General features: G+C 46.4%; 1 protein-coding gene across 2 annotated transcripts in view; it reads left to right on the forward strand.

Annotated features, from left to right (window-relative positions):
• Positions 1-14,174, forward strand: part of LOC138675362 (matrix metalloproteinase-21-like) — a 53,524-nt gene that overhangs the window by 25,732 nt on the left and 13,618 nt on the right. The window contains exons 1-2 of one of the 2 annotated variants that reach the window (XM_069763490.1): positions 1,846-1,884; positions 10,652-10,947. In XM_069763490.1, the coding sequence (XP_069619591.1) occupies positions 10,777-10,947 (171 nt within the window). In that variant the 5' untranslated portion in view covers positions 1,846-1,884; positions 10,652-10,776. Of the gene's footprint in view, positions 1-1,845; positions 1,885-10,651; positions 10,948-14,174 lie in introns of those variants that run through there. The other variant, XM_069763491.1, reaches the window with a different exon arrangement.

Genomic DNA, 14,174 nt, shown 5'->3' on the forward strand with positions numbered 1-14,174 from the left:
TATACACTGGGGGCGAGGGGATGAATATTATACACAAGGCAGGGAGGGGACAGATGTTATGCACTAGTGGGCAAGGAGACAGATGTTATACACCTGGGGCGAGGAGACAGATGTTATACAATGGGGTGTGAGGGGGTGAATGTTATACACCAGGGGCGAGGGAGCAGATGCTTTACTCCGGGACGAGGGGGGCGGATGTTATACACCAGGGGCGAGGGGGCGGATGTTATACATTGGGGGCAAGAGGACAGATGTTATACACTGGGGTGTGAGGGGATGATTGTTATACATGGGGGCGAGGGGACAGATGTTATGCACATGGGAGTGAGGGGACAGATGTTATACAATGGGGTGTGAGGGGGTGAATGTTATACACCAGGGGCGAGGGTGCAGATGCTTTACCCCAGGATGAGGGGGGCGGATGTTATACACCAGGGGCGAGGGGGTAGATGTTATACACCGGGGGTGAGGAGACAGATGTTATACACTGGGGAGTGAGGGGACAGATGTTGTACACTGGGGGGTGAGGGGGTGAATGTTATACACCAGGGGCGAGGGGACAGATGTTATACACTGGGGAGTGAGGGGACAGATGTTGTACATTGGGGGGTGAGGGGTGAATGTTATACACCGGGGGCGAGGAGACAGATGTTATACACTTGGGAGTGAGGGGACAGATGTTGTACACTGGGGAGTGAGGGGACAGATGTTGTACACTGGGGGGTGAGGGGGTGAATGTTATACACCAGGGGCGAGGGGACAGATGTTATACACTCAGGAGTGGGGTGACAGATGTTGTACACTGGGGGTGAGTGGGTGAATGTTATGCACCGGGGGCAAGGAGACAGATGTTATACACTCAGGAGTGAGGTGACAGATGTTGTACACTGGGGGGTGAGGCGGTGAATGTTATGCACCGGGGGCGAGGGGGTGGATGTTATACATCGGGGGTGAGGGGACAGATGTTATACACTGGGGGTGAGGGGGTGAATGTTATACACCGGGGGCGAGAGGACAGATGTTATACACTCAGGAGTGAGGGGACAGATGTTATACACTGGGGGGTGAGGGGATGAATGTTATACACCAGGGGCGAAGGGACAGAAGTAGTACACTGGGGAGTGAGGGGACAGATGTTGTACACTGGGAGGTGAGGGGGCGAATGTTATACACCAGGGGCAAGGGGACAGATGTTATACACTCGGGAGTGAGGGGACAGATGTTGTACACTGGAGAGTGAGGGGACAAATGTTGTACACTGGGGAGTGAGGGGGCAGATGTTGTACACTAGGGGGTGAATGTTATACACCAAGGGCGAAGAGACAGATGTTGTACACTTGGGAGTGAGGGCACAGATGTTATACACTGGGGAGCGAGGGGACAGATGTTATACACTTTGGGAGGAATAGTCTCAGAATGTGAAACCGAAATTCAATGATTAAGAGCTGTGCACCAACACTTTTGTCCATGTTCTGTATCCACTCTTTAGTCTAGTAAGACTCACTGTTCCGTGCCATCAGTTCACATAGGATAAGACGGAGGTCACGGTGGACATTGTCCTATTCCCATCATTGCAGGTTAATATTTCCAAGTAGTTGACATTATGAGTGATCAGTCCAGAGATCCTGGTAGCTGATGTCTGAAAACAGCCAGGACCATCCAGCTGTAGACAAGTAGCCTGAGTGCAGAGGTACATAATTAGGTTTTTTTGGCATTCCTTGCCCCATTCATTATAGACTAACAGCTTGTATGACAGCTCAGATGAAAGTTGATGATTTATGCCTGGGCGGGATCATACACATCCCTGCTCCGACCATGTTAAAGTAGACCAGTCAGTGGGCTGCAGACTAACATCCGACACTTACACCAGGAGAATCTCCGCAGGTGAGTACAACCTGACCCAACCGAAATTAGGCTGAAGCGTGCCCGGTCTTCGCTCTCCTAATGCTAGTCCTCATCCAGCTTACTGAGAGGAACACTTTTCTTCTAAGATCTATAAAGAACTCGCTTTAGCATCTTGAGTAACTATAATTTGAGTTTTACTTTACTTATTTGTTCTATACGGTAACTTTATATTTATCAGATCTAAAGAAATTGAATGAATGTGTTCATTTTTTTGTGCTTTTTTTGTTATTACTATCTATGTACTGTGTATGTTGTTTTTTTTTCTTCATTTTTTGTTATTGGTATTTATGTACTGTGTATGTTGTTTTTTTTGCTTTTTTTTGTTATTAGTATCTATGTACTGTGTATGTTGTTTTTTTTTTCATTTTTTGGTATTGGTATCTATGTACTGTGTATGTTGTTTTTTTTTTTCATTTTTTGGTATTGGTATCTATGTACTGTGTATGTTGTTTTTTTTTTTCATTTTTTGGTATTGGTATCTATGTACTGTGTATGTTGTTTTTTTGCTTTTTTATTATTAGTATTTAAGTACTGTGTATGTTGTTTTTTTGCTTTTTTTGTTACTGGTATCTATGTACTGTGTATGTTGTTTTTTAGCACCAGACTATAGTGCATATTAAAAGGGTTTTCAAGTGTGTAAAGGAAAGACTGTGATAAATCTTAAAAATAACGAAAAATATAAAAACGAGTACATCCAGCCGAAAAAGTCAAATAAGTGTAGGTCAGTCGGCTGGATCAGAGAATAAGCTGGCCCTAGTCCCACTTTTCTGCACAAGGGACTGAGACTGAGTCTTATTCCACTTTTTGGACCCCCGCACTTTTTTTTTGGTCCCTTTATAGGGTTTATGCAATTTTATTGAGTGTTTGTTTAAAGGGATATTTCCAACTTGACAAGTTATCACCTATCTACAGATTGCTAATTGCTAGGGTTCCAACCATTGAAATCTCCATCGAGAATGACATGCCCATTTAGAATAGCAGGGTGGCCACGATGCACGTCACCGATCCAATCATTTCTATGGGACTGCCGAAGTATCAGAGACAATGACATAGACTATGAATGAAGAGGTGACGCATGTGACCCCCATTCTGATTGGGTATTTCTATTCCCCGTTCTTGGGAACCCGGCTCTCGGAAAACCAAGGATCAGCAAACGGTAGATAGGTGATAACTTTCAATCTTGGGAACAACCCTTTAAGTGAATGTTTAGTTATTGGTTTATTTGTTTTGCATTGTGATAATATTTTGTATCATGAATTTTGCATTTTAAATTTTACCCTAAAGGGGTTTTCCTAAAAATGCAAGTAACTTGCTGATTGCTGGGGGTCTGGGTGTTGCAATCCTAATAACGGGGGTCTGGAGCCCTGCGATAAGGTCTCCGAGTCCAGTCTTGAATGGAGCAAAAGTGCAAATGCTCAACCTCCGCTCCATTCATTGTCTATGGGACTGACGGAGATAGACAAGCACAGCATAATTTCCAGCAGTCCTATAGACAATGAATGGAACAGAGGGCGAGCATTTTCAGCTTTGTTCCAATCTCTGGGTTCCGGAGCCACATTCTCAGGATAACTTTTGGGTCCCTACTGTTGGATAGGGAATAACTTGCAATTTTGAGAAAACTCCTTTAAAGGATTTGTCTACCCATTTGAAAGGTCCCTTGACAATATACTGATCAGAGGGGGTACTACTACCAGAAACTTTGACCGCATCCTAATGCCGATGCCAGGGAAGGTAGCTAGTTGGTCCTTATTGAAATGAAGGGGAATCTGTCAGTAGGATCAAACCGTTGTCCATATGGGCATGTAGGTCATAGGAAGCTGAATAAAATGATACCTTGATATCTGCGATCTGATGTCTTATTCCAGAGAAATCCATATTTTTCTTAATATGTAAATGAGCTGTTACGATCTATGGGCCGGACATAGATCTCCCCAAGAATCTGCCTCTAGAGCTTATTTTAAAAGAAGGGGGCTTTACTAAAGACATGTAATGACTGACAGTCTGCTCTCCTGATCTATATGTCTCACACTGGTAAAGCCCCCTTTCATTTAAAATAATCTCTGGAGGCAGAGTTTTGAGAAGATCTATGTCCTGCCCATAGATCTTAACAACAGCTCATTTACATATTAAGAAAAATGTGGATTTCTCTGGAATAAGACATCAAATCTCAAATAATAAGGTATCATTTTATTCAGCTTCCTAGGAACTACATGACCATATCAACGGCTTAGGAGGGTTGATCGTACTGACAGATTCTCTTTAACCCCTTTCTCACCTCGGACGGGATAGTATGTCCGAGGTCAGATCCCCTGCTTTGATGTGAGCCCACATCAAAGCCGCGACATGTCAGCTGTTTTGAACAGCTTACATGTGCATGCAATAGGGGCGAGTGGAATCGCAATCCACCCGCCGCTATTAACTAGTTAAATGCCGCTGTCAAACGCTGACAGCGGCATTTAACTACCACTTCTGGCCATCTGGCCGGAAATGCGCTCATCGCTGACCCCAGTCACATGATCGGGGGTCAGTGAGGCGTCGCCATAACAACCAGAGGTCTCCTTGAGACCTCTATGGTTACTGATGCCGGTTTGCTGTGAGCGCCACCCTGTGGTCGGCGCTCATAGCAAACCTGCAATTCAGCTACATAGCAGCGATCTGATAATCGCTGCTATGTAGCAGAGCCGATCCAGTTGTGCCAGCTTCTAGCCTCCCATGGAGGTTATTGAAGCATGGCAAAAGTAAAAAAAAAAAAAAAAAAATATGAAATAAATAGAAAAAAATATGAAAGTTTAAATCCCCCCCTTTCGCCCCATTCAAAATAAAACAATAAAAATAAAATCAATTATACACATATTTGGTATTGCCGCGTTCAGAATCCCCCGATCTATCAATAAAAAAAAGGGTTAACCTGATCGCTAAATGGCGTAGCGAGAAAAAAATTTGAAACGCCCGAATTACTTTTTTTTGGTCTCTGAACTGAGCTACACAATGACGTAAGCCGATGGGACACACAAGTAGTTACAGAAGAACAGCATTATACTATATAAAAACACATAATAGGAAGAACAGATCTGCCAACAGCAGCTTGCTGACAGTTTCCATATCCATAGTTTCTACCTTTATCAACTTGTCTTTAAAAAGTAAATAAAACAAATGAAAAGATGAAAAGAAAGAAAGGAAACATTAGACATGACTCAGATGCCTGCAGGAAGGGTTATCTAAAAAACAATGTGGCAAAAAGTCTAAAAATGGTGGGAGAAGGGAGTGGGGTGTCTGGATATTATCATAAAGTAAGACATCTTGTTTAAAACAGAGGATAAAAGTATAAAAGAAAATTGTCATAATCATTGATCATTCAGCACATTAACGACAGGAACGAAGAATGGCAGGAATTTAGCAGCAGCTACCTAAAATCCTTCATAATGGTGCTAATGTGGGTGTTTTAAGGTTCTGCGCACTTCAAAGCCTAATATCGAAGAACAATGTTGTGTCTGATGGGTCCAGGGGAAGGGAAATACCTAGATAAAAACCTAGCTATCACCCATAGTAGTCTGCAGCACTATTCTTGCTGACAAAAGTACCAGGACCCAAACCCATCAGTAATATCCCCTTTCATGCAAAATGATTTCTAGAGACAGATTCTGGAGGGTAGACCCATAGATCTTAACAGCTAATTTACATATTAAGGAAAAAAAAAAGGTTCCTATTAAAAAAACTTCAGCACCAGAACATTCATAAAAACAGGAATACAGAACCAGGACTACCAACAGTGCATGAATACAGCATTAGAACCACCATGAGTACAGGATAATAGCACTGAAACCACCATTTTCACAAGAAAAATTCAGCACCAGAACGTCCATCAAAACAGGAATACAGCATCAGGACCACCAACAGTATGAATACAGCACTAGAAGAACCATCAGTACAGGAATATAGAACCAAAACCACATCAGTACAGGAATACACCAGAACCACCAGAATCACTATCAGTGCATGAATACATCACCAGAAACCCCTGTCAGTACATAATCACCGCACCACCATCAGTAAAGGAATACTACACCAAAACCACAATCAATACATGAATACTGCACCAGAACCATTACAGAGTCTACCCTTATGAACTATAACCTGGACATCATTCATCGTTATGAACTATAGTCTCCACACCATCCACTCTTATGAATTATGGCCTTCACAACATGTCTCACAAGAACTGTGGCCTAAACACTGTCTGCCCTTTTGAAATATAATCTTTCCACTGTTTTCCCTTATGAACTATAACCTAAGCACTGTCTGCAATTTTGAACAATAACCTCCACACTATCCACCCTTATGATTTATAACCTTCACACTATCCGCCCTTATAAACCATAACCTCCACACTGTCTGCCCTTATGAACTATAACTGCCCTACTGTCCTTCTTTATGAACTATAACCTCTGCACTATACTCCCTTATAAACTATAATGGATAACGGCCACACTATCCTCTATTACGAACGATAGTTGCCACAATGCCTGCCCTTATGAACTATAACTGCCAAACTGTCCACTTTTGTGAATTAAATTGGATCACCCCCCTAAGGGCAGTGGGGTACTCGGCAAGGGTCCTTCGGTTCTCAAGGGGGATGTCACGGTGGCTGACCCGGTCCGTGGCCCTCGGGACGTCCGTTGTAAAAGGGGGAAAGTCTTTAAAGGGGAAATGTTCGTGACGCCACCTGTGGTATTCGGTCAGGGTGACCGACGCTGCTTAGGGGTCCGCTGGGGTGATGTTATGACAGCTAGATGGTATACCTTCCCACAGGTGAAGTGTGTCCCCAGGGCTTCCCAGTGTGTAGATGGTGGATGGTGAGAGGCGCAGTGAAGAACGAGGACACAAGGTTGCAGTCTCTTTACCTTTACTGAAGGCTTCAGCATCCACAGTCCAGGACACCAGATCACAGGGCAGGCAGGGTCTGGCCGGTCTGAAGGCAAATCCAGAGTCCCCTTATCCAGGTGGAAATCAGTAGCCTTCATCTAGGGACTCTAGCACGCCCCAGCCCCCACAAGTTGCCACCGTGCCTCCTGGGTATAGGGCGGATCAGTAACTTGGAATTAGCTGTCCTGCCGGTCTCTGGAGCAAGGCATAAAGGACTGTTGCTCCCTCGGTGTTCCGGCTACCGGATCCTGCGCCTCAGAAGGAGGCAGCCTTTTCAGGGCAGAACTCCTTCTGGTTTCCTCTCCTTTTGCTATGACTTCTTCACCCTTTCTACAATACAGTTCTCTGTTTGTGTCTCTTTCTTAGGATGCTGCTGCACGTGGGGCAGGCGCAGCTCCGTGGCCTTCTGTCTAGGCCTGTGACAGGATCCCACCCCTGTCAGGGTCCACTCTGTCATCAACTACTCGATGTTCCTTTTTCTTCTCTGTCTGCCTGACAGGAACTGACTCACTTCCTATACAGGCCACCAGTTTTACCTAATTGTGAAGAGTGCCCTAATAAATAGGAGCATAGCTCCCCCTGGTGGACTGGAGTGTGAAATGTGTTGTATGTTTGTGATACCTGGTAAAGAGATCTCCTTTATTGCCTTCAAATGCAACATCACTCCCCCCTAGAGGAGAATGATATTACTGTAACGACCAGGACCCTGGGGCGCTGCAATAACATCCGCCTGTCCGCTCATGTGAACTATGATAAAATGTTATCACCGCTTATGACCTATAACCTCCACTCTGTCCCCACTTAATGCTGTCCTCTTTCTACTGTTTCCCTAAAAGCTGTCCCTATCTCCACATTGCCCTCACCTTGCCCTGTCCAGTCTGTTCCTATCTTCAGTGTGTCCCCTATACTATGCCTCCTCCCTATAAAGTCCCCTTTCTATACTGTGCCCTCACCATCCCCTCCCCTTGCTTATAGTAAATGTCCATTGAATCTTCACCTCCATAGAGCGCTTCCCTTTCTCGCTGTCTTCGCCTCCTCTGTGGCGCTCTGGTGACGTCAGCAGCTGAGGACGCCCATGGGGACGGAGAGCTGTTTAGTGCTTTTCTTCTGCCACTGCAGTGCTGGAATGCCGCTCATATCTTTAATTAATTTGAGTCTGAAGGATGCAAATGCAATTGAATGCAAAAAAGCAAGGAAGCAGTTGACTCTCATGGCAGAAGTTTGCGCTCAGTGATCATACTTCTTCTCTCTATATAGTGCTCACTGAGCGCTATCTAATCTTGAAAGGAGGCAGTAACTGCTCCTACCCTAGCCTTATCTAGAGCCCAACCTTTTGCTGCTAGATGGCAGTGGCCTTAAAGGGAACTTATCAGTCGATTCATTGAAGCCACTTACATTTTGTCTTTGAAACACTCCAATGTTTCAGAAAGAAATGTAGTTTGAAGGTCTGGGGATCATAGGCAGAGACCCCACTGGTTTGGCGCCATCCTGGGCCAGCTATTCCCAGCACCCTCCAGATGATTGGCAGATCTCTGCCATGTGTTAAGGTACTGTCACATTAAGTGACGCTGCAGCGATATAGACAACGATGCCGATCGCTGCAGCGTCGCTGTGTGGTCGCTGGAGAGCTGTCACACAGACAGCTCTCCAGCGACCAACTATGCCGAAGTCCCCGAGTAACCAGGGTAAACATCGGGTTACTAAGCGCAGGGCCGTGCTTAGTAACCCAATGTTTACCCTGGTTACCATTGTAAATGAAAAAAAAACAAACCACTACATACTTACATTCCGGTGCCTGTCACGTCCCCCGGCGTCCGCTTCCCTGCACTCCTCCTGCATCCTGTGTAAGCGCCGGCCATAAAGCAGAGCGGTGACGTCACCGTTGTGCTCTGCTTTACGGCTAGCCGGCGCTGACACAGGATGCAGGAGGAGTGCAGAGAAGCAGACGCCGGGGGACGTGACAGGCACCGGAATGTAAGTATGTAGTGGTTTTCTTTTTTTACATTTACAATGGTAACCAGGGTAAATATCGGGTTACTAAGCACGGCCAGGCGCTTAGTAACCCGATGTTTACCCTGGTTACAAGTGAAGACTTCGCTGGATCGGCGTCACACACGCCGATTCAGCGATGTCTACAGGAGGTCCAGCGACGAAATAATGTGCTGGCCTTCTAGCTCCGACCAGCGATCTCACAGCAGGATCCTGATCGCTGCTGCGTGTCAAACACAACAATATCGTTATCCAGGACGCTGCAACGTCACGGATCACTATCGTTATCGTTGTAAAGTCGCTCAGTGTGAAGGTACCTTTAGTGAGAGACCTGTCAATCAACTGCAACAATGTTGGGAAAACCCAACTAGTCTCGTCTCTGCTGATGGTAACCAGACAAATCTTCAAACTATGTTTTTTTCTGAAAAGCCGGAGTTCTTCAGAATAAAACATATATGTGATTGCAATCGTGTAAAAAATAATAGCTATAATAAAAAAATTTTATTTCCATAGCACCAACATATTCCGCAGCACTTTACGTTTTAAAGGGGACTTGTACGCACAGTAGACTCTGATTCATGCTTCCCGTGGTTTGAGCAGCATAAATTGATAGACAGGTTCCCTTTAAGGCAACTTCATCAAATGCCACTGATGCAGAATGGATATTTGCACTAATAGACGGTTAAGAAGTCATTGAGGGGCGGAAAGTGTTTTTCTGCAACAATAGGATATTCTATCCTATGGTGGTCTACTGCTAGGATCAGGCTCAGACTGGCCCGCGGTGGAACAGGTGAATCTCCCGGTGGGCTGATCCACCCTCCCAACTGGGTAGTACTTATCAAAATACACTTGACTCACTATGTACAGACAAAGGCAGTGTCACGGGGTCCTTCTCCGATACCACACAATCAACAGAGCGAGGGAAGTGTGAACAATCCCAAGACCTTTATTATAGGCAAAACTAAAAGGTCCATAAACAATCCACCACACTGAGGATACAATAGTGCAGAACACGAATGCAGTTCAGTAGCAGGATAAGATGTCCAAGGAGATGAGAGTCCAGCAGACAGAGGATTCAAAATCCATATGCTTCCCTTTCTCTCTGACGTGCTGTGTTCACACCATCCTCACCACACAGGAACACCCAGCCCCCTCCTAATGTCCAGGGGTAGTCAGACAGGATGGGGTGGTTTTCAGGCTTCCCAGAACTGACAAAGGTACCTCCGGGATTAAGGCACTACAGGGGTCATCAAGAGTCATAGATACAACCAGGCTGCAGACAGTAAGTGAGATAATCCAATTATCAGCCTTTTGGAAGGTAATTGAGACTCTAGACAATATGGGGAATACACGGAATGATACAGGGCAACATGAGAACACTATGAAAATCAGTAAAGTATAAATATACACAAAATGATACCCACATAACATATCACACCATCACAGGCAGCATCTCTTCATTTAACTTTTACCCAATATATTATTATATACATGTGTGTATGAATGTAATGTAGTATTTGCAGATAGCTGAGCAGTGCATCCACAGAGTTGATATTACTAGTGGGCCATTGGAATGCCAGTCCGGCACTGGGTAAGACCTCCCTCATCCGTCATAATAAAGGAACCATAGCACTGTTGGAGTGTCCTGAACCATCAGATTTTTTTCCTGACACTGCACCACTTCTGTCCTGGCACTCTGAAGGTATTACTTAAAGAGTGATAAGTGGGGGTGGGGTCTGGATAGTCCGATCACTTGCTTTGATAAGAATACCCCTTGAAATATATGTATTGGTTAAGACGAGTATAACAAAGTCATTCTCTTTTTTTTTTACAGATTTGACATAAATCGAGTTTTGAAGAATTGATAAACTTGATAGAACGAAGAGGAACCTTTCCTGACACTACAAGAAATTGTAACGCTGATCACATGAAAACAGAAGACGATCTGGTACAACTGGTATGGAGCAAGTTGTTTGCCTGAAAACTGTGTTGATTCTGATTTCTGCCCCCTGCCTCCTATTCGTAAAGGGGACCGGAGCAGAAAAACTCTTCCACAGCAGAGACCATTCTGACCTTGAGTTACAAAATCACCCACAAGCCGAAGCAATTCTGAGCCCGGAGGCTGCGCAGGTATGGTTGTCTGGTACTGCAGCTTATTCTTGAGTTTAAAGGGGTTTTCCACTTTTAGGAAATGGTCCCCAAACAATAACATACTAGTAAAAAAAACAACTCATAGAAGTGACATGGATGGGAAGAATTTCGCAAACATTTTTAAGTGCTTCTTTTAGGAGGATTTTGGAGCGGAAATACTGCGGGTGCGGGTGGACATAGCTTTAGTGATGGGAACAGCTCACCTTCTTCTTCTCCCTGTACAGGGAGATTACATGGGCCGTTTCTAGTTATCCCCATATGTGATATTTAGAGCATATTGAAAATATATGGTAGGAATGTCTGAGAGGAGAGGTTCTGGAGCGCCCCCAGACACAGGGCCACGAGTTCTCGGTACCGGGCCTCTACCGGTATCAATGTCACTAATCGGTTTCTCCGTTATGGTCAAGTCGTTAGGGATCGGTGTTCGAATGTCAGTTTTGGTAGTAGTAGAAATGATGCACACAGTGGTAGTAGTGCTGGGACTCGTCAGTTCAGAGGTAGTCTTAGTCAGGGCAGCAGGTGGCACCGCGACGGGGCTTACCCGCAGGTCTTCTGTCACTGGAGCAGGGTCGTTCCTCATACCTGCTTCAGATGCGGTCCCTCCGGTGCCGGCCTGCTCCGTCTCCGCTGGGATCTGGAACGCTGACTGCGGGGCCTTGTGCTGTGGCGTTGTCATCTCTGTTTGCAGCATCTCGCTTTTCGGCGTGGCCTTGCTTTCTGGCTTCGGAACGCAGGAACTTCTTTCTTGCTCCGGACCAGACGAGGCTGCCGATAGACGTCTGGTGAGGCCCCCGATGACGGTCTCCTTCCACCCGGCCTCAGTGCTCAGCTGAGCTCGTCCACTCCCGCCTGCAGGAAGTCGGGCCAACAGGTGACGCCTGGCCGCGGTATCTCTGTGGGTAGCTGGGGAAGTCCTCTGCTCCGACCCCACGCTCCGATCCTGGGCAGCTTGACATGGCGTCCTCCACGTGACTCACTTCTTCCTGGTCCTTTTCCCGCTCTCTCCTCCGTGGGCGGTTTCGCTTCCTTTGTCTCCGCCCTCCACTGAGGATCAGGAGGCGGATCTCGGCTGCTGACGGACACGTCCTCAAAGCACAGAAATATTTAGACTGGGTGGCCATTGTCATTCGCGCTCTTCAGCTTGCCCACGCCCACTTCCACGCCCTTCTTCTTCTCCTGCACTCCTCGTGGCGCTGCAATGGCGGTGGTTTTGGCGGGAATCTTGGCGGCAAATAGCAATACACAGTCTTTGCAATAAATCACAGTTCAGACACGTTTCAATCACAGTTCCAAGGCACACATGACCTGATTCTTCAGGCTTAAGTACGATCCTGTTCGTGACGCCAAGTTGGAGCGCCCCCAGACACAGGGCCACGAGTTCTCGGTATCGGGCCTCTCTGGTTCAGTTCTGAGGCTGTCACGGTGGCTAGACCCGGTCCGCGACCCTGTTAAGGGGCGTCCAATAAAGGTGGTACAGTCTGTCAGGGATTCGTGACGCCACCTGTGGTGTTCGGTCAGGGTGACTGACGCTGCTGTGGGGTCCGCTGGGGTGATGGAATGGCAGCTAGATGGTATGCCTTCCCACAGGTGAAGTATGTCCCCAGGGCTTCCCAGTAAGGTAGATGGTGATGGTGTGAGGTGCAGTCAATAACGAGGACACAAGGTTGCAGTGTCTTTACCTCTTTACTGTAGACTTCAAGATCCTCAATCCAGAGCACAGTTAACAGGACCGGTCTGATGGGCACATCCAGAGTTCCCTTTGCAGGTGGAAATCAGTGCCTACCACTAGCGCCTGTGTGTTGTAGTGCTACCCTGCTGAGCATTCGGAATAGTCCTCACAACTGCTGTTCTCGTTCGTTCGTTCTTTCTAATTCTCTCTCGCTTGTTCCAGATGTTACTAGTTTCTCATCCCCCAGGTATGTTATGGCTAGGACGCACCCGTATGACGGGAAGGCTCGGAGCTCTTCTGGGACCCTAGAGACGCCCCTCTCCATGCGTTGCCCCCTATGTCTTCGTAGGAAATTTAAGGTAGACAGCCAACCTATAATTAACTGTCCTTCGGAGTTCGAAGTAAGGCCTAGAGTCAGTTACTCCCGCGGTGTTCCGGCCACCGGCTATGCGCCTCAGTAGGATGTTGCCTCGGTCTCACGGCACGACTCCTACTGGTTCTCCTTTGTGCTTGATCTCGTTTCTCACTGTTCCACAATATCCTTCGCTTCTTGTCTCTTTCTTAGGATACCGCCGCAAGGTAGTGCAGGCGCGGTTCCGTATCGTTCTGCTCTGTTCGCTAGGCACCTGCCAGGTTCCCACGCCTGACAGGGACCCCCCTGTGTCTTCTCCCTGCAACACCCCCCGCCACGGGATGTTGCCTGAATCCAACCCAGTCAGCTTCTGACTAACTTCCTATCCAACCCCTAGTTTTACCAGTGTGAGGAGTGGCCCAATAAATAAAGCCTTTTTCTCCCCCTAGTGGCCGGAGTGTGAAATGTAATGTGTGCTGGTGATACCTGGTCAGTAGAATTTCTTCAGTGCCATCAGACGTACCATCACTCCCCTTAGTGGCAGAGTGTCATACTGCAACGACCAGATCTCTGGGGCGCTGCAGTTCCAGGGCTTGATAAGCCAAATAAGAGATAACAGTGGGTCCATTTGTGCTTACAAATAACAGTGCCCTATCTGTGCCTCCACATAAGAACAGTGCACCCTTTCTGCATGCACATTGTAATAATAGCCCTTTTGTGCCCTTTATACCTCCACACAAGAATAGTGCCCCTTTGGGCTTCCACATGATAATAGTGCCTCTGTGAGATGAGGACAGGGAGGTAGTCATGGCCGAGAGGAATCCCTGGATCACACCCTGGCCCCCTCTATTTATACAGTAATGTCTCTTCCTCTGCATACCTGGGTACTGCATCTCTGCGCCATCAGGGCTCCTCCTGGGTAGTATCGGGCTCCTTATAAGCGGTTTCACCATAACTGAGACACAGTCTAGTTTAACTTCAACATTTTTTTTTTTTTTTTTAACTTCAACATCAACAGCCTTAGGCTAAGAAAGACCAATAATAAAGTGAGAAAAAGAAATTGTGTATATATATATATATATATATATATATATATACACACATATACAAAATTGGAACAGCACAATGTCTCACCGGTGGGTGCCTGGCCTCCTGGGTCAAGTGGTCCGCTCTATCCCAAATTGT

The sequence above is a fragment of the Ranitomeya imitator genome, chromosome 4 (genome assembly GCF_032444005.1).
Source record: "Ranitomeya imitator isolate aRanImi1 chromosome 4, aRanImi1.pri, whole genome shotgun sequence".
Taxonomy (NCBI): Eukaryota; Metazoa; Chordata; class Amphibia; order Anura; family Dendrobatidae; genus Ranitomeya; species Ranitomeya imitator.